The sequence below is a fragment of the Scylla paramamosain genome, chromosome 2 (genome assembly GCF_035594125.1).
Source record: "Scylla paramamosain isolate STU-SP2022 chromosome 2, ASM3559412v1, whole genome shotgun sequence".
In the NCBI taxonomy this organism is placed as follows: domain Eukaryota; kingdom Metazoa; phylum Arthropoda; class Malacostraca; order Decapoda; family Portunidae; genus Scylla; species Scylla paramamosain.
In genome coordinates, this window is record NC_087152.1 from 12,655,001 (window position 1) to 12,677,078 (window position 22,078).

Sequence of the window (22,078 nt, forward strand, 5' to 3'; positions counted from 1 at the left end):
AGTTGGTATATGCAGCACACACACACACACACACACACACACACACATACATATACACACACACACACACACACACACACACACACACACACACACACACACACACACACACACACACACACACACACACACATACTATCCTTTCCTTTGTTTTGCTATCCGTTATTTCTACTATCACTTTTTTAGTAGTCACGTGTACCAGTGCAACTATGTAACTCACTATAACACACGTTCGTCACAACTTCCATTGCGTTATGATAAGTGTTGAATCTGAGGCGTTGCGAAGCGTATTCCGCGTTGAGTAACTCACCAAATGCCTGTGTCACAAGACTATATACTCGTACATTCCCGCGATAACGTATCCACCGGTTTCCGACGTTCTCCGTGTCCTCTGTTGTTGTTGTTGTTTTTTGTTGTTGTTATTGTTGTCGTTGTTGTTGTTGTGGTGGTGGTGGTGTTGGTGGTGGTGGTGGTGGTGGTGGTGGCGTTGCTCATGTTCTTATTGTTGTATAGTTAAGGCATTATTGCTGTTCTACAGGGGATTCTGTTGCTGCTGCTGTTGTTACTACTACTACTACTACTACTACTACTACTACTACTACTACTACTACTACTACTACTACTACTACTACTACTATTGCTGCTGTTGCTGTTGCTGCTGCTACTGCTACTACTAGCTGCTGCTACTGCTGCTGCTGCTACCCTTACTTCTGCTGTCGCTGCAGATCTATTGCTTACCACTATTATTACTGATGCTGCCGCTTGTGCTGCTCGTGCTGGTAAGTTGCGCGCGCACACACACACACACACACACACACACACACACACACACACACACACACACACACAGAGCCTGTAATGCGTCATATTTCTCCATCTAATGAGCGGCTGCACCCCCGTGTGGCGGCGTCCTCCGAGGTGGCCGCATAGCTGAGAGAGGAGCGAGGGGTTGGGGGGCGGTACATGGAGGGAAGGGGGGGCTATTGTAAGGAGGAATTTTAGCTGTGGGCATGGACGGCTTCTCCCCCGGGAATGCTAATTACTAGTCGTATGTCAGCCACGGAACTCAGGGGCACCGTTAGCATTAATAGACGCGTTTTTATTCCGCGGTGCGCACACTCGCAAAAAAAAAAAAAAAAAAAAAAGAGGAGGAAAAAAAAAAAGGAAGGAGAAAGAAAGGAGAGGAATGGAAGAGGAAAAGTCCATGCTGGTGGTGGTGGTAATGGTAATGGTGGTGGTGGTGGTGGTGGTGGTATTTATATTGGTGGTGATGGTAGCGGTGATGTTTTAGTTTTCTTATTGTTGTTGTTCTCCTCTCTTCATCATCATCATCTTCTTCTTCTTCTTCTTCTTCTTCTTCTTCTTCTTCTTCTTCTTCTTCTTCTTCTTCTTCTTCTTCTTCTTCTTCTTCTTTTCCTTCTCCTTTTCCTTCTTGTTCTTTTCTTATTCTTGTTCTTGTTCTTCTTATTATTAGTTATTATTATTATTAGGTATTATTATTATTATTATTATTATTATTATTATTATTATTATTATTATTATTATTATTATTATTATTATTACTTTTCGTACGGTTCCATGATTTAAAGGGCTTTACATTTTTTTTTTTTTTTTTGCATTTTTTTCGTATTAACTCGGTTGGGGTTCTGACTGAGTGTGGTCGATTGCACGTGGGAAAACACACACACACACACACACACACACACACACACACACACACACACACACACACACACACACACACACACACACACACACACACACACACACACACACACACACACACACACACACACACACACACACACACACACACACACAGTAAGGAATCTCGGTTAATCTGTGTGACGGAAGACAGACACAAAAATACCACGAACCTTGCCTTTCCCTTTTTTGCTCATCTCTTTCCCGTCCCCTGACCCTGCTTTGTGTCTGGCCGGGAAGTGACGCCACCGCCTCTCAGGAATACTGCACACTTTCCTTCACCGCGCCAGGGACACCTTCGCCACTCAGGGATTTACAAACAGCGATAAATAAAGATGCACTCGGAGGAGGCACTTGTACTGAGAGAGAGAGAGAGAGAGAGAGAGAGAGAGAGAGAGAGAGAGAGAGAGAGAGAGAGAGAGAGAGGAATGAAGGAAAGACTGAATGATAGACGAAATGAAGGAAGTAATATGCAAAATAATTATATCACCAAAGTTTTATGTGTTTAGATTCACATTAACTAAAACAAAGGAAAAAAAATGTAATGTTATAGAAAGAATCAAGAAATACCTATCGCTTTTCCTAATCACTGCCTATTATTAGAAGTTGTATCCGTGAGTCAATTTCCTGTGTTTATTATGTACTCTAGGCTGCATCATCGCTTTACGAGTACCTTTGTGTAACACCTTTTCCAACGTAACCACTGACTTGAATGAACTAAGCCTCCAGGAATCCACCACTGTATTGCTTTCTCAGTATTTCCTATCTATTCCCTATCCATTGATTAACGTGTATGTTGTCATCTTTGTTATCTTGTATCTTGTCTTTGCTCTCCACTCGAAGCAGTGGAAAAATATCACTCGCAGGTCTGTATTGTGATATTTTGTTTTAGATTGTCCTCTTGAACTGAAGGCGACACAGGGTAATTAATAACTCGTCTTGGAAAGTTTGGTTTAATGATACTGAAAACGTAGGCACGCAACACGCTGAGTCATTAATATTCGTTAACCACTTATTTTCTCTAACTCCTCCCTGACCTACTTAACCTCACCTAAACCAACTAAATCTAGCCTAAATTACGCTAACCAAACCTAGCTTTAACAAACCTGACCAAACCTAACCAAACCAAACCTAACCTAATCTAATGTACTCTAACCAAACCTAACCTAACTAAAACTAACCTGATCTACTTTACTCTAACCTAACCTAACCGAACCTTACTAAAACTAACCTAACCTTACCGAACCTAACTAAAATCAACATAATCTACCTACACTAACCAAATCTAAACTAGTTGAACCTAATTTAACGTAACCCAGAGTTACCAGTCATGTCCTGCTTATGGGAGTTGAAGACTAGTCTTATGCGATCAGTAACCTTTGCACTTTCGCTTTCATGTACTAAAAGGTGACATGCATTGCTGTCATTGTTGGAACGCCCCGACAGGGAATGTGAAAAATCGCACCCATGGAATTTTGGATCAGTTACTGGAGGAGGAAGTTGTTATACACTATATTGATACATACAGACAGAGTAGTAGTAGTTGTAGTAGTAGTAGTAGTAGTAGTAGTAGTAGTAGTAGTAGTAGTAGTAGTAGGTCACGCATTACAAAGTGTATTGAATTATGAAGTAGGCTCTAGAAAACTTGATTCTTTACCTGCCATTGTGGATAGAAACACAGATGACATTGATACAGTTGTTTCACGCGATGATATAAGCAATTAGTGTTCTGTTTCTTGTTATCCAAATGCTTTAGTGTGAGGGATGATTGAGTCTACGCGAAGTTTTATTCACCAAGGGATTCTGCTTCTTATTAAACAGAATCAGACCGTATTACCAGCACGTTAAGGAGAACTGAAGTGTCTTCAAACAAAAGATATAAGAAAATGTGCTTCTTCGAAATCTGATGTACCTCTGGAGAGTGTGCTGCAGTACTTGAGGACACGTCGCAGCCTCTCATCCGGCACACCTGTACTCGCTCCACTATCTAGTCCACCTTGCTGCGTGCCTTCCTATCCTTGTGCAGACATTGACACGTTACCTGGAAGGCGGATACAGGTCTCGGTGGGCCTTTCGACACACACACACACACACACACACACACACACACACACACACACACACACACACACACACACACACACACACACACACACACACACACACACACACACACACACACACACACAACTTTCTCCTTTGGATTTCCGAGACTGTCAGTATAAACCAACAGACCTGAAAAAAAAAAGAAAGCTTCATTTTTTCTTAATGGTGTAAGGCAAATTATACTTTTGTCAATTGTAGCACTAACAATGTTGATGGTTTTGGAACACGTTGTATGTATGTCTTCCTTTTTTTTTTCGTAAGCGCGGGCGAAGATTAAACTAATTCTCTCTCTTAGTCCAAATTTACATTCCATCTGTTTGGTGGTGTGGTTTTATCCGAGGTCGAGTTCGTGGAATGCGTCTGTGGACACGTAAACACCACATGGGCGGCAAGCCTGCTACAGACTTACGTACGCGTCCCGACTACCAAACTTAGCGATAATGAACGTAATGCAGAGAGTAATTATGGAGTGCACCTTGGATTCCCAGCAGTTTTCGTATTTTTTCCCTCCCCTTCCAGTAACGTAACAATTAGCATGAGGCAGTCAAGCTTAAAGATTCACCAAGATTTGTACGTTTTTTGCCGGAATAATTTTGCGTCTGAGGCTTTTAGGTATGTGTGTTTTGTGCGCAGCGAGGGGAAGGAGGAGGAGGAGGAGGAGGAGGAGGAAGAGAAGGAGGAGGCTGTCTGGGAGATATAGCTTGGCCAGGTGCCTCCAGGTGTTGTACGATTATCCGGCTGCTATTACTATTATTGTTATTATTCTGATTACTTTTGTGGTGTTGGTTGTTGTTGTTGTTGTTGTTGTTGTTGTTGTTGTTGTTGTTGTTGTTGCTGCTGTTGTTGTACATATTAGTACTGGTATTGTTATTACTATTATCATTGCTACTACTACTACTACTACTACTACTACTACTACTACTACTACTACTACTACTAGTACCACCACCACCACCACCATACAACTATTTATTTTGATTTCCTTATGTACCCTATCCAGTGAGAAGCTTATTCTTTGCCTTGCCTTACCTCAGCCCACGTTACCTTAGCCTCTTGACTCCAGCACACCCTTTGACATGACTCACTCACTGTTTGCTCTGACACCCATCCAGACGAGTTATAAGCTCCACGACGCCTCACTTCTGACCTTTCTCCCGTTTCTGAATTTGGCAGAGAGAGAACCTTATGACCTTCAGTGACCCTTTTGACCAAATTTCTCCCCCCATGATAGACCAGACCAGACAACCTTCCACACAATTGCTTTCTCCCTCCCTCTCTCCCTCTCTTCCTCCCTCCCTTCTTGCGTCTTTTATCTCCCTTTAGTATCAGCTTTTATCTTCCGTATCTTTCATTTCTCTATAGCGTGAACATTATTCTACGCAGTTGCTTTCTCCGTCCTTTCCTTCCTCCTTTTATCAGCTTTCATCTCCTTTATCTTCCATTTCTCTATCTTATTAACGTTCTTGCACACATTCCTTCCTTTCCCTTATCTTATCTTTACTATTAACATTCATCCCTTAGGAACGTATTATCAAACGTTTGAACGATTTACCTCAGCTAGTTTTTGCTAACAGACTATATTAAAAGGTACCGGATGTTTTCGAGAGTGTTTTCATGCCTCTAGTGAAAGCGTGAAAGTTAACAAGGCTTCTGCGCCAGCACTAGGACAAAATGCCCATTAGAACTCGACTTTATAATACGTAATCCTCTCTGTGTTATAATGAAAGGACAAAGCGTTTTAAGAATACAAGCCCCTACCCGCCCTTAGATATTTCCTGTGCTTGGCCCATTCTAAAAATATGTATGTCAGGTGGTAATGCTCCTTAACTTCCTCCCCAACCAAGACAAAGGTTTCAAGGAAGTTCCGTGTTGTGAGCAGATTTCTGTCGCTTGCTGTTCCCTTCCTCCTGTTTTTTTTTTTTTCCCTTTTTTGTGTGTGTGTGCCGGGTGGCGATGGGAAGGTTAGAGATATAAAATAGACAGATAGGTAGGTAATTAGATAGATAAGCAAATAGATAAATAGTTGGTCGAAGTAACGTTTAAATAGACGTATATATATAAAATAGATAGTTGAGTAGTTAGATAGATAGATTCATCGATAAATTACTGGATGACTGGTTTTTTCGAAGATGAATTATAGTCACCATAGATAGATAGATAAGTAGATAGACAGACAGACAGACAAACAGACAGACAGACAAATAGATAGATGAGTATTTTATTTAACCACAACAGGATGCAGTAGTACTTAACTTAAAGACAATACTAAAAAAAAAAAAAAAAAAGCAATCTTCTGATGTCACCAATGGCACTTTCAACCTGACCATATTAGTTCGCCCCACCAAACACTATTTATATTTAGGTTCCCTCTTTCACCCGTGTTTGGAATGCGAATTAACCACAAACATTTGGTAGTTTTCTCCTCTAATAATTCACACAAGGGGTGGAGTGGAAGGGTGTGCCGTCTCGTCTATCACTCGTATCATCTTTAGCACTGACTTCATCCATCCTTCCATCCATCCACCTTTTTGTACAGTTCAAGGATCACATTGTCAGGTAAACCTTTCCCCTCCTCCACCTTCCCTCTTTTGATCTGCGGGAAGTAGGTGAAAATTCTCAGATATTTATGATTAAGAGGCACAGTTTTCTATAGGCCAGTGTGGTTTTTCAGGGTTGTTTGGAAGTGATAAAGGATTCATGTGTCTCCTCCTCTTCCTCCTCCTCCTCCTCTTCTCCTCACTCGCTGCTGCAGTACCGAGTCATTTTTCTGTGCGCTTCCTTCTGGGTGATAAAAAAAAGACAAAGGAAAGAAAAAGTGACCTCTCTCTCTCTCTCTCTCTCTCTCTCTCTCTCTCTCTCTCTCTCTCTCTCTCTCTCTCTCTCTCTCTCTCTCTCACCCGTTTCCTTCTTTTTAAGGTCTGGTGACTTCCTAAAAAGAAAATGATAATGAAAATAATGATAATTATGTTGATAATAGTAATATAATGAAAATAATGATAATAATGTTGATAATAGTAATAATAATAATAATAATAATAATAATAATAATAATAATAATAATAATAATGATAATAATAATGATGATAATAAAGTTGTAAATCAAAATATAGATAAAAGCATGATCATTTTTTTTGCGTGTGTGTGTGTGTGTGTGTGTGTGTGTGTGTGTGTGTGTGTGTGTGTGTGTGTGAGTGAGTGAGTGAGTGAGTGAGGAAGGAGCGCAAATTAACATTTTTGAAGTGCTTCAGTTCTCTTATTTGGATTTGAATCAAGCAACCAATATTTTCTCTTTTGCGTTGCACATTTCTTAGCCTTTCTGTCTTTATTTTATTATTTAGCGCACACACTTTCTCTATCTCTCTCTGTGTGTCCGTCTCTCTCTCTCTCTCTCTCTCTCTCTCTCTCTCTCTCTCTCTCTCTCTCTCTCTCTCTCTCTCTCTCTCTCTCTCTCTCTCTCGTTAAAATGCTATTCTAGGCTGCTGATGTCAAGGGAATGATCTTGTCCTTGCAACAGAGCATCACAATGTATGTATGTATGTATGTTTGTATGTTTGTATATTTTAAGCCTTCAAAATATGGCAAAGAAGAACCGTCAGAGAAAATGTTCCCAAAGTTGACGTATCTTGATATTAGGAGAGGCGAATATTTTTATGCAGAGTGAATTGCGACCGAGTAAAGCTGTATAAACTCAACTTAAGGTATATATTGTGTTGTTTTCTATATGGAATTGCAGTGATAGTAACAGTTGTAGCAGTAGGAGATGTAGTAGTAGTAGTAGTAGTAGTAGTAGTAGTGGTAGTAGTGATATTAGTATTAGTAGTAGAAGTAGTTGTAGCAGTGGTAGTAGTTGTATTAGTATTAGTAGTTGTTGTTGTTGTTGTTGTAGTAGTAGTTGTAACAGTAGTAGTAGTAGTAGTAGTAGTAGTAGTAGTAGTTTCAGTAGTTTTAGTAGTAATACTAATCGTACATAGTAGCAGCAGCAGCAGCAAGACCATCAACAGTAGTAGTAGTAGTAGTAGTAGTAGTAGTAGTAGTAGTAGTAGTAGTAGTAGTAGTAGTAGTAGTAGCAGCAGCACCAGCACCAGCACCAGCACCAGCATCAGCAGCAACAGCAGTAGTTGTCATTGTTGTTGTTCCTGCTGTTGATGATGATGGTGTTGCTGCTGACTATGACCTTGTTGCTGTTATTGGTGGTGACGTAAGTGTGCTTGTAATGGCTTGTATGTGCAGTCATTACATCACATTCTGCGGAGGAGGACAGCAGCGGGAAGTGTCTGGATGCATGCGTCAGTCTGTTTTGTATGTTGTCGTGCCGGCGTGCGGGGCAAGGGGGGGGACATGTCTGCATGATATGGACCATTGTGTTGGGGCGCTGGTGGCATGCCGGGCAGGTGTCACCGATGTCAGCAGCCATTCTTTTGTTATTGGATTGGAAGGCAAGGCGGGACGGGAGGGGAGGGACACAACGAAGTCTTGCCAAGCTCACTTTATCTTCCCCGCTCCATTTCCATGTTGATTCTGGCTCGTATCACTGGAATCATGGAAATATCCGTGAGAGCCTCTATAATTTCTACTAGAGCCTGTGAATAGTTTAGACAAGACTCTGCAAAGTTTCAGTATGGGATCCCTAAAAGTTTAGCTTTTCCAACGGCACTTCCCTGTTAATCATTATTACTCTGCATGTTGAGTTCTCTTTTTGATTGATTTCATTTAGTTTCATTTCGTATGTATGTCTGGCTCAGAACAAAAGTATTTTCGTCAGTAAATTTTTCAGTTTCCGTTCATAGACGCTAGTGTTAGTCGTGTGTGTGTGTGTGTGTGTGTGTGTGTGTGTGTGTGTGTGTGTGTGTGTGTGTGTGTGTGTGTGTGTGTGTGTGTGTCGGCAAGAGAGTCACGTTTTCCTCGAATAATGTCACGGTCTTCGTGCTGAGGTGCGACGTGACATGCTGCAGCGTCTTGCTTCACTGACCCGACATCCATTCCTTCATGTGCGTATGGCGGCGGCGGTGGCGGTGGTGGTAGTGGCATGGGTATTAGCGTGCTATTAATGATGACTGACGCACTACTGATGCTTGTTTTTCTCTGCGCACGTTGTATCCTTGCCATTGGAGTCACAGTAAAGGGGACTCTTGAATATGGTGATTAGTTAATACACATGAGTACCAAACCTGCAGACACTTATACCTCATCACGTGTATTACTACCAGTGTTCTAGTTACTCGTATTCCCTGTCCAGTGGTAATGATCTGTACAGGGAACTAGAGCGAATACTTTTAGTGGTGCCTGTATATCTGATATGGAGTGAGAGGAGACCTGCACCTTGGTGATGTAATGCAATAGATGTGAGGGAACGTGGGTGAAAGGAGAGTGAGGTTGAAATGTGGATGGAGGGACAGGTGGAAAAGAGTAAGGTGGAAAAGTTTAAGTGAGTGGGAAGAAATTGGTGGAGCTGGAGGGAGTGTAGGGATAGATGAAAGGAGTAAAGTGAAGGTAGGGGAGAGGAGTGGGTCAGGAGGAGGTAGTGGAGAGAAGGTGTAAGGGAAGGAGGAAGTGGAGAGGTTGGCAAAAAAAAAAGTTAGGTGTAGGTGATGGGAAAGGGTGATGTGAGGGGAGGTGGAGAGCAACGTGTTGGGAAGAATGTCGTAAACAGGCTGGAGTGTAGGACCTACAGTGGTGGGCAGGCTGGGACAGGCTTGGGAGGAGCAGGTGTGGCGTGTACTGCAGTGGATGAGTTTTTTTTTAACATACTACTAGTGCTGGCAACTTTGTGTCTGGTGGACTTGAGCATGACGGGCACGTAGCAAGATGAGACAGCTGGTAGATGGATCGACATCTTACAAACAAACAAACAATGGGAAGAGAAAAAAGAAAAGTTATTTGTGGACTACCCCGGCGACCGCGGCTCATTCCTTGGAAAATGTTGGCAGACTTCCACGGCCGCTGACAGGAGTGAGTTGTGGACGATTGGCCCGCCGGTCCGGTCTCCCTTTCCGGTGGGTGGGGAGGAGCCGCGGCGTACACGCGCGCACCACGCTCTCCACACCTCCTCTTTGTGAAGGACCTCAAAAGGAATTGATGATTTCAAATAGCAAGCCTCCCCCAGACGTGTGCGGTCCCTCCTTTGTGCTGCCTCCCCATACACGTGTTCTCGCCTTTCATGACGCCACCCAAGTGCTCCCTGGCTCCTCCCTCGCGCTCCCCTCCCTGCCCCCTTTGTATGTCTTTATTGTGTTCGCCTTCAACTTTTTTTTTTCTTTAGTATTTTATGTGTGTGGCCAACTATGTATATCATAATGGGATATCTCTTTACGCTTATCTTTTTAGCTTTGGTGTTAAGATTGAGAACCACGTGTCATTCATCCCAGTGTGGTGAACCGACACTCCCGCCCAGACACGGATCCCACGGTTGAAACTGAATGCTAGAACGTTCACCACACAAAGCTGCGCGTTGAGTGGCTTCCAGTAACTCTCAGTTTCATTCATTCTCGCGCCGTACGGTAGTGTGCCCTTGACTCGTCCAGTGGCTTATAGCTCCGTGCCGCTGCCAAGTGTCTTGTCACGGCCAGGGGAGGCGTGGTTCACACCATTGGCCCTTGACTGGTGTATCTCAACAACGGAGCTTCCGCGTCCTCTGATAACGAACGATGGAAACTTCTGATACGGTCCCTACCTACCAATCAGACAAAAGAAGACGAAGAAGGAAAGAGAAAGACGCAAGACTTGTTGTGTGTCTTCGAGTCCCCCACCCCCTCCTGGCACCTCTTCCTGGCCCCCTCGCACCGTGGCTCCCCCGCCCCGCCAACACACGCCACACAGCCTCCACCAGGACTCATGCATCCGCGTGGCCTTTCGGGTGTGGCTCGCTGTAGGAAGGAAGGACTTGCCACGTGTTTACCAGCTGACACTGGCACTTTTAGAAAGAGAGAGAGAGAGAGAGAGTGTGTGGGTGTGTGTGTGTGTGTGTGTGTGTGTGTGTGTGTGTGTGTGTGTGTGTGTGTGTGTGTGTGAGAGAGAGAGAGTAATTCTATCACTGGCTTAGTAGGCAAATGTTTGTGAACGGAAATTTTATGTTTATTATAATTATTTATATTTAATGCCATTTATAGTTACCTCTTATTTCCATCAATATTTGCGTAATTGGATTTATTTCTCAGCGCTCCCAATCAGGTTTTTAGTAAAGATGGCCTTCAAGGAGGGTGGGAATTTCAGGGTTTGCGTATGACCTTGAAATAAGAGCGAATGCAAGGCAGGCAGTGCGGAGTGAGTGTCAGGTGGTGGAGGGCGTGGCGGACGTAACCTGATCACACCACCTCACACTATAACATCCCACAGTGCCTCATGCTGTTATCCTTTTACATCCTGTCATCCCATCCTTTAATCCTATCGTCATACTGCTTGCACTTTGTTTTCGTGTCATGCTGTCATTTTATCATTCAATCTCGTCACATTATCATCCTGTATCCACATGCTATCATCCTAGCAGACCCTTCTTGTCACCATCGCATTCTGTCAACATATCCTTACTACTCCCTCCCGTTGGCCTATCATCTTATCACCCTATCTTGCCGTCCTACCTTCCATTCCTACCATCCTTTCTTGTCACCCTGCCATCTTTTCACCCTCCTGCTTCATCCATGGTATTTCTTTTTCTAGTTCTGGCTCTGCAGCAGTCGAAGTTGTATTGTGAGACTGTATTCCTTCGTCTGTCTCTGTTATAGTTTTATGTTCACTCAAAATATGGAATTCCTGCTTGTGTTTTGATATGCCGAGTATTTTATTTATTTATTTATTTTATTTATTTATTTATTTTTTTTCAGGAAACTCTGTCATTCACCACACTGTTACTACCACACAACACTTATCTTACCACACCACACCATCACCATACCACACAACACTACCATCTTACAACACCATACCATTACTTTGACACACAGCAACACCTTACCACACCACACCATAACTCTGCCACACTACACCACCATCTTACCACACCACGCCATCACCCTATCACACACAACAAACCAGCAGTACCACACTCCATACTAACTAACACCCTACCACACACCGCAGCCTCCGCAACGCACCGCCACACTTGATGACTCCCTTAATGCACAAAACACACTGCACTACCTAAATTCCTTCCAGCATACAGCATAGCACAGCAGCAGGCCACACCACAAGACAGCACACATTGCAACATTCCACGATGCACACCACAGCATCCTGCAACACTCTGTAACACCCTGCAGCATTACAACACGGGAACTTGCCTACACACACACACACACACACACACACACACACACACACAGGTATTGATTGCATTACCTATAATCAAGCTGAGCAAGCAAGCAAGGAAGTGATAAAGCAAGCAAACAAGCAAGCAAACAAGTAAAGCAAACACTACCAAGCGTAATTTATGGTGTGTGAAACAAACGGCTTCTCTTAACCCTCCTCCTCCTCCTCCTCCTCCTCCTCCTCTCTTTTGCAGTGAAGCCCTCCACACACATCCATCTCCGTCACACACACACACACACACACACACACACACACACACACACACACACACACACACACACACACACACACACACACACACACACACACAAATGCATATACTCTTTTGAAATAAGTCATAATAGTTTGTGATAAGTTATTTTACGTAGATAGAATAGTAGTAGTTATAATAGTAGTCCGTGCCTTTTTTATTACGGCACTAGTGAAGTTTGTTAAGAGGAACCTTTGCACAAGTTCTTTTTTCTTTCTTTTTCTTTTTCTATTTTTTTGGCTCAAATTCCTCCGCTTTCAAACCTGTCTGTCATTCTTCTTCTTCTTCTTCTTCTTCTTCTTCTTCTTCTTCTTCTTCTTCTTCTTCTTCTTCTTCTTCTTCTCTATCTATCCTTTCTTTCTTTCTTTCTATCTATATCTCTATCTGTCTATCTATCTTTCTTCTTTCAATAAATCTAGTTAGTGGAGTGGAGTGGAGTGGAGTGGAGTGGAGTGGAGTGCTGTCTGTCTGTCTGTCTGTCTGTCTTGTAATACGAGTAGTTAGTATGTGTCTGTCCACTTGCTTTGTCTGCCTGTCGTTTTCCTTTTGTTTCCCTTTCTGTTTGACTCTTTATCTCCCTTCACAATCTGTAGCTCTCATTGTTGGCATTCTGATTCTGTCTGTCTGTCTGTCTGTCTGTCTGTCTGTATGTATGTATGTATGTATGTATGTATAGTACTTGTTTGTCTTCGTCCACCGTCTGTCTGTTTGTCTGCCTGTCTATATGTGCCTATGTTTGCCTACGTTTTCTATCTCTCTACTCTCTCTCTCTCTCTTTCTCTCTCTCTCTCTCTCTCTCTCTCTCTCTCTCTCTCTCTCTCTCTCTCTCTCTCTCTCTCTCTCTCTCTCTCTCTCTGATCGTCTTGATATGAATACAGTACGTTTGGTTCTGACCCCAATACGTGACTGTACAGACGAGTGACTTCGGCTTGTGCTAAGAGGCTGCTGGAATGTCGATAAAGATCACTACCACCACCACTACCACCTCTCACTACTCCCCCATTCTCCTCCTCCTCTCCCCAGCCATCCTCCTTCTCCCTAAAACAAAAAGAAAATAAAAAGATTAACACGAAAGATACAAGCCTCAAATAGTGGGATGTCAGGTGGTTTTTAAAAAGGGGAAGTACGCACACATATATCCTACGTGTACCTTTGCTGCGGTTGCTTTCTGCTGCACATTTTTCCCGAGAGAAGGAAGCGCAGTGAAGCGTGAGCAGCAGCGGCGCAAATGAAAGTATGCGAGCGAGTAAACATAATGAATAATTAAGTCTGTTTCTATTTGCATCACCTTTTCTCTTAGGTTTTAATTATAGTTTATATGTGTTTCTGTACCTGTCTGTTATGTGTGTTTATTAGGAAGAGTTTGTTGAATGCCTTTTTTCTGTCAATGCTCGGGGCAGTGAGGGAAAAGGCTTTCCAACAGACGCCGCATCGTGACCACTTCCCGATGCCATAACGAGATGAAGGAATTACTGCACTGCTTACTACTCTCTCTCTCTCTCTCTCTCTCTCTCTCTAATATAATTACACAGCAGTGGCAGTGGTCTCCTCGCCACCCTCCAGCCTGCGGTGCCCTCGCGCCTGCTGTCTTCAGGTGCTGGGGTCTCGGGACTCATGGCTCCCAGGACGGGAGGCAGCAGTTCACACGCGCGCCGTCTTACATAACTGGCGCTGGAGTGATGCAAGGGGAATTAGCTTTAAGATATTAATGCAGTTCACCGGGATTTGCACTAATAATGCTCCCCTTCCCCCCACAGGCCGTGAGCATGGGCAGGTAGCAGTATGGTCTCAGGGATTGTGGTGGGCGGCGGCACGGTCTCTCCTCACCACAAGTATGTGGCGGTCACCCTCCTCACTAACGAGACACTCACTTTCGCTGCTGAGGTGAGTCCCCGTGGGGGGCCTACCAGGGCCCTCCCGCCATCCTTGGGGTCCCCGGTGTGGGGACCCACGGGCCCCACCCCGCAGGGCCCCGCCCACAGCACTATTCCTCACCCTTGTCACGTACCACCTGTCTGTCCACCAGACCCACTACCTGTTGCTTCCTTGGACTTGTTAGTTCACTGGACCAGCACCTGTTAGTTTACCTCGCCAACACCTGGTACTCCACGCAACTTATTAGTTCGCTGGACCGCCATCAGATAGTTCACTCAAAGTTGCAGTACACAGACTTAGCTTTCCCTTGAATTACTTGAACACTCAATTCATGACTTATGACGCTAGCTCACACCCAATGTTTCACTGGACCATCGTGGTAGAGGGTGGAATTCCACAGTTTACCAGACAGTCTTCACTAGTCTACATTGTCTTACTGAAACTTTCTTTAGTGTGAGTGTATGTGATTGTGTAGTGTTACATCCAGGTCATGAGAGTAATAGTCACCTTGGAGAGAAGTCATTTTAGCTGAAAGGAAGGCTGGAGCGATCCCTGGTAGTGGTGAGGATCATGAGATACAAGTTGTTGTGATCAAAATAAGGAGCGAGACGGAGGAGGATGTGGGGTGAGGAGGGGAAGGCGGAATGAGTAGGATGTGGGATGAGAGAGGAGGGAGAGGAGGAGGAGGAGGCGGAGGAGGAGGAGGGATGAGAGAGGAGGTGGAGGGCAAGGGAGGGAGGCGGGGTAGGGGTCGGGAAGAGGAATGCAGTAGGGTCAGTCAGGCAACATTTCTATTTTATTGCGTCATCGCAAACACACGACATTGTGCAGTCATCTCGGTGGTCCTGCGTTATCCTGTTATCTGGCTGTGGCTGTGTGTTATTCTCTGCTATCTGTGTGTGTGTGTGTGTGTGTGTGTGTGTGTGTGTGTGTGTGTGTGTGTGTGTGTGTGTGTGTGTGTGTGTGTGTTTCGTTACTAAAGATAACTCTATGCCTGTGTTATCTCATTTTGCTGGTCTGATTTTAGGTTAGGTGAAGTAAAGGATTTAGTCTTATCTATCTTAATGACCTTGTTTTCTTCATCTTACATTCTTTAAGGGTTATTTATCTTGATGGCTTGGTGGTCGTGGCGGACAAATTATCTTCGTGTCCCATTTTAACTTTATTTTATCTTGCCCAGTAGCTATCTCCACAGGTCTTGGCGGTCATATGGAATCTTGATGCCACAAAACTGCCTTAGTGTTCTGTTATTACCTCTCTTGCAGTCCTTGGTGTTCATTTCTGCTTCATTCTTATCGAACCTTGTGTGTCCTTTTCCTTGTCATTGTTTGTGCTTTTACCAATGAGCTTGTTACTTATTGTTAGTCCATCTTGACTGATTCATATAAGAACATAAAGGAAGAACTGCTGTCAGGCGAAATGCTGGCTTATACATACCTATACTAATACACTGCTTGTGTGGAGGACAGGATAGAAAAGGGCAAGGCTTCTCCCCGTCTACTTCACATTCCGTTAACAAGCTGGCAGTGAATAGAGGGAAACACCATGTATATATCATGTAGAGGACTTGTTGAGTTTATAGTACAGATGAAACTATAGGATATTGTTATACTAGACTGATATTAGTGCTGGTGCATCCTTGGGAGAGAACAGCACTTTTCGTAACAACCAGTATTTCTCGCTGTAGTTCTCATGCGTGCAGTGAACCAACGTTACGTGGAGTTACGTGTGATTACATCGAAACAACCCACGTAACTGATTGGGTTCAAAACTATGCAGCGTGTCCACAAACATTTGACTACTAGTGAGGATATGGAAATCGTTATTTGAGTGACCCTACATGAGAATCAGATAGATGAATAAGATAAATTAACACATATTCAAACTACTGGCACCAAAAGAGGATCCGAACCACTTCCATTTCCTTTACTTACTTACACCATAACAAACACTCAAGCACGTACAGACCTTAACAGTCGGATACACAGGATAGGTAGGAGTGAAAAAATTTCGTAAACATGGACTAAAAATTCACCTTTACCTGCAGATACATGAGGTGATATTGTGTAGTTTAGTGATCATGTGTTACTCAGTGTAATCTGTTGTCAGTCCTCTCTTGTCTCTGCTTTCCTCACACGTCCTCATAGTGGCCCTGGCTGGCTCGTAGATTCTTCAGTGTTATCCTGCTGGTATGTGGTTATGTTGGCGTTCCAGTGTTATCTTTATTTTTTACTTTGGTGGTCGAGTGGATATTAGTGTTAAGTACAGAGAGAGAGAGAGAGAGAGAGAGAGAGAGAGAGAGAGAGAGAGAGAGAGAGAGAGAGAGAGAGGGGGGGGGGAGGATTAAAGCTAAGAGCAATAAGCGTGAAAATAACGGTAAAAGATAGTCGAGACGCAACATATGTGACAGGTTCAGGAGTAGGGCAGCTGATGAGACGAAAAGTCCTTGACTACACCCTATTTAGTGTGTGTGTGTGTGTGTGTGTGTGTGTGTGTGTGTGTGTGTGTGTGTGTGTGTGTGTGTGTGTGTATGTGGTTTAGTTTCCTGGCTAAAATCAGTATCTGAGAAGGATATCAACCATTACAGTCTTTGGAATTAGAGGGGAAAAGAAGTAAGTAGAGATGACATATGACCTTTACCTTTATGTAAAGCTGTTTTTAACGAGGGATGTTAGATTTCCAGTTGAGATGTTTTAGTAAAACACATCCTAAAAATATTCTAGGCAGGGACACTGAGCGATACTGAAGAACAGAGGATGATTACTTGGAAGGTTGTGTCGATTAGATAGTGAAAGAATTGAGTTTTCGAGGCATTAAACAACTGGCTTCCTTTTCCTCGTTCAAAAATTATAGAAAGATCTGCCTATGCGTTCTGTAGATTCTCTCGGTGAATTCTTTAAATTCAGATTTTTCTGCATAAGACTAAACAGAGCAATAATATTTTGCTTAGAAAATATTTCATGAATTGTAGAAAAAGAGTGAGCAATAAGACGTAGCCATGAAGGACATAATTGTTAAGAGGTTTAGGAGGATAGGGTGGCTGTCCACCACTACAGGGGCCACCTTTCCTCTCGTATCCTGGACAATGCAAAAACAAACTGAGCTTTTAGATTAGAGACAATATGGAATGTATGCCTCCTGGAATCGCGCCAAATAATATCTTCTACACAAAGAGTTGGATTTCTGACATGGAGGCAATAGACTTTCATGGGAAGTGAAGTAATATCTCTTCAGGTCATTCTACATACAAGAGGTGTCACGCCAGAAATATCTCTGCTTTAGTGAGCACAGGAGTGGACTGCAGTGATGGGGCAGAATTAGAAAAATAGGATTGTGATCAGAGGAGTCCAGCCAGCGGATAGGAGTATAACAGAATAAGGTGAAGGGTTAGAGGTTAGGAAAATGTCAAGAATGTTGGGCGTATCTTTTACGTGGTCAGGAATACAAATAGGGTGCTGCACCAGCTGCTGTAGGTCATGGAGAATAGCGAAGTTGGAGACTTGTCGACCAGGCTGGTTAGTGAAAGACTTTGATAACCAAAGCTGAGATTTCCAGTCTTAAAGACAAAACGGAGAATGAGAGAAAATATGCGCCATTTTCAATATCAGTTAATCAAAGGAGGAATGAGGGGAGAAATGCACGGCACAGATGAATTTGCTATTATATAAGGGAAGTAGTGAAGTTTTAGCCAGATCATGAAGACTCAGGAAATTCAAATCCGTGATTGATAACGTTTACGTAACCGTCATGTTTAATTTGAAAGTGACGGTAGAGAGTAGGAGAAAGCATGGAAAGGAAATGGCAGTAGCCTTGGTTACTCGGGTCTCAGTGAGGTAAAGAAGATGAAACTTAGAGGACGTATAAACACGAGAATTTCTATTTTCCACGCGTAGAGGGGTGTCAGCTATTTTATCCGCCTATTTCCAAAGATAATTTGATATTTAGTACAATGCAGGTAATACTAAAAAGTGGTCGAATAGTTCAGATCTGTGCCTGCATTTTATATTTGCACGGTGGAAGTGTCTAGAGCGTCAAATGAAGCAACAAGTGTCATACTGTCATTATCAAAGGGTTGAGTTATTAACTGATGTCAAACAAACAAGGCGATAATTAGTCATTAGTGATAATTAGTCATCGCAGACAACTTATAGGCATTGTCTTCCTCCACGCTGGAACACCCATTCCCCACTCCCTTCTCCGAGACCCCGCAAGTCAGTGTGGCGTGCTGTCTGAGTTGACCGTCCCTGCCTCGACCCAAGTCACTGTGAGGCCTTTGAGGTGAAAGGGGATATAAAAGGAAAATGAATCAATAGATTGAAAATAAAATTTAAGAATGAGAGAAGGAAACAGGATAGAAAATAGTGTAATTTGTGCCAAATTGATACTGGGAAAAATGGCAAATACTCTGAACCACATTATCTTTACGATGATGATGATGATGATGATGATGATGCATTGCGCCCGTGTAGTGCTTTCCTTTCCTTTTCTGAGTCTCCACGTGTCACTGATAAGGAGTTGTGAGAATCCTCTCTTCTCTGTTCCTTCTTTGTCTTTTTATACTGATGCAGCAGCAGCACCAGCAGTTGTTGTTGTTGTTGTTGTTGTTGGTGGTGGTGGTGTTGTTGTTGTCGTCGTCGTCGTCATTCTTCTTTTTCTTCTTGCTGCTGCTCCTGTTGTTATTGTTGTTGATGTTGTTGTTGTTGTTGTTGTTGTTGTTGTTGTTGTTGTTTTAATAGCATGAATGTGTCAGACATGATAATTTCTAACGTACGCATTGTGTAGTACACAGAGACAAGGGAGTGTGGGGATGCTCACACGGTGATCTACCAATAGCCGCAACAGGTGTTGGTGAAACCCTGGCACAGATCCGTAGGTGAGCCACACAACTGTACATACGAGTACTACTTCATTCATATTTACGCGCGGGTGATATTATGAATGAGACCAAGTACGTACACAGTGTTCTGACTATAATGGGATAATTTTTGTGGGAGTAAAAGAAAAGAAAGGAAATCTATCACACCTAACCTTTTGAAAGTGTTGAGGAGTAAGGGTTTCTCTTCGCGTAGTAGCTCGCCAGGCATGAGTACTTAAGTCAGTAAACGTGTGGAAAGAAAATCAGATATAGTAGCAAATCAGTGTTACATCATACCCTTCTCGTGAGTGCAACCCAACTCTTGGTAGGTGAACTATTGACTCAAGGAAGCCACCCGCGTTGGTGCGAAATATCAGTGTGGTGAAAGTCATGGAATTTTGTTTGCATTGTGTGCGAAAGTTGCATTATTTGATGATTAGTGATGTTTTCCAACACAAGGGAAGAAAGGTGCATATAACACTTCCGGGGAGATAGTGGTACCTGTTGTTGTTGTTGTTGTTGTTGTTCTTGCTGTTAGTGGTGGTAACAGTAGGAGGAGGACAAGGAGTAGGTGTACGTAACTCTTATAGAAGTTGTAGGTATAGTATTGTTCTTAGTGTTTTGTTGTGAGTTGAAGTAGTTGTGGAAATACTCGTAGTGTTGTTGTTGTTAATGTTGATAGTTTTAGTTTTATTGGTGTGTGTGTGTGTGTGTGTGTGTGTGTGTGTGTGTGTGTGTGTGTGTGTGTTTAACTTGTTTTTGTTGGCGTGGGTACTTTCATTTTGTTTACCGCTATACTTTTACCTTGTGGATGGTGTTCACCTTCACCTGTGTGTCACGCAATCGGTCACGAGTCACCTGATGGACCCTTCCCGTGCCTTTGTTTGCAGGTGAAAACCCGAGTCGGCGAGATCTACAACCAGACGTGCTCCTACCTGCAGCAGCTGGGCATGCAGGACACTGATCTGTTTGGGCTCGTCACCACCATAGGTAAGTGTGTCACCCCTCACACAAATTTGTACTCACACACGCATACACATTATATATATATATATATATATATATATATATATATATATATATATATATATATATATATATATATATATATATATATATATATATATATATATATATATATATATATATATATAATATCACTCTGTGACCTTGATGCTTTGTTCGTAATTCCTAATATGATTCGTATTTTTATATCTCAGACACCCCATTCTATATTTACTTTCATATGAATTGTTAATAACTTGTCAGGCTTTTATTTATGAACAGTGAGATAGCTTAGTATAGCCGCTGCCAAACCGTATTTGCTCAGTGGTCTGGGTGTGTAAAATTATATTAATAATTTTGGTGATGTTTCTTGTGACAGTCTCGTGTGGGGAGGCTGCTTGAAAGGCTTGTGTCACTGACCTGTGCTGTGTTACCGTGTTTCGTGATGTGCTTGACTGTTATGAACCTGTTTTTCCTCACTTTTCGTCCTTGGTAATGATAATGACTGGAGATAGATGCCGCTGATCCCCTGCGTCGTGAGCAGCGTGATGTTAGTGCGCAGTGTTGTTGCTCGCTAACCTTGGTGTTGTTTTTGTGTTGCAGATGGAGAAAATGTGTTCGCAGACCCCGACAGTAAACTCAGCAAGTATGGGCCCAAGGCATGGAAGACGTCCCCTAATGTAAGTGTTGTACTGCGTTCTTACATTATACTTTCCACTCCCTCACTTTATATTTTTCTTACATACTCGTGCTTTGTATTTATCGAGTGCGTGTTCATGTTTAGTCAGGTGATTATTAATTATTTGTTTCCTTCCTTGCACACTAATGCTCTTTTTTTCTCTCATATATTCTTGTTTTTATTTGTACCAAGTGTGTGTTTGTCTTAGCTAAGTGAACATATATTAGCTGTTTTCCTTCCTTGCACAGTAGCGGTTTGGAATGGTGACAAAAAGTGGTGGTCATTGTATTGGTGAGCAAAAAAATGACGGAATTTTATCTATGTTCATCATCTGAGGGGTAAATTTGACACATGTGCATATATATATTTATTTTTTGTATCTTACTACTGTTAGGGGAACTTGTATAATGCATTGTGTGTGTGTGTGTGTGTGTGTGTGTGTGTGTGTGTGTGTGTGTGTGTGTGTGTGTGTGTGTGTTAGGGAAGATCGGTCTATACATATATATTTTACTGAAAGAATCTTGTGGGCATAACAAAGTTTCACCCACAAAAACTACCACATCACACCCGGACATTCGGAAAAAAAAAAAAAAAAAACATTACGATAGGACAGCACGAAAATTAACTAAAGAAACCAGCATTATCGACCTTATCACAAACCGTCTCGTCAGGGCCAACGGGTATGCTGGCGCTTGTTCTTCCTTCGTGTTCAAGTATGACCTTCAAAAGCAGCAAGGGTAGTACAATACAAGTGTTGGAGGAAATATGAACAGAACTGTCTTAGAAATCTTCAAAACATCATTTAAGACTAATACATCAAACAATCAAAGAAGTACGAGTTTAATACAGCAAATATATCATTCACAAGGCTACAAGTATAATACAGCTAATACGTAATTCAAAGGGTTATAGAACAGCTGTGACATACATACCAGTCTTAACACAGTATCGACACAGCAGAGCGAGAGAGAGAGAGAGAGAGAGAGAGAGAGAGAGAGAGAGAGAGAGAGAGAGAGAGAGAGAGAGAGAGAGAGAGAGAGAGAGAGAGAGAGAGTAGCAGCAGTACCACAGCCATCGCCTCCTTTTTCCACTGTGCCCTCGCCTCCAGCACATCCTTGACACAGCCTTGACACAGCGGCGCAGCATCCCGGTGGTGGAGGCCCGCACACCACCGGGAAAAGTCTGCCTCGAGCCAACCTGTCAAGCGTCACCCCTCATTTGCATATTTTATTTTGACGGGTCACAAGTGGTGGTGGTGGTGGTGGTGGTGGTGGGCTCGATAATATGAGGGAATGATGTGAGG

General features: G+C 42.9%; 1 protein-coding gene across 1 annotated transcript in view; it reads left to right on the forward strand.

The window, feature by feature from the left end:
- The window catches only part of LOC135110292 (protein expanded-like), a 75,110-nt gene that overhangs the window by 15,147 nt on the left and 37,885 nt on the right, over window positions 1-22,078 (forward strand). The window contains 3 exon segments of the mRNA XM_064022476.1: window positions 14,119-14,245; window positions 19,982-20,081; window positions 20,700-20,776. Of these exon segments, the coding sequence (XP_063878546.1) occupies window positions 14,144-14,245; window positions 19,982-20,081; window positions 20,700-20,776 (279 nt within the window). The 5' untranslated portion in view covers window positions 14,119-14,143.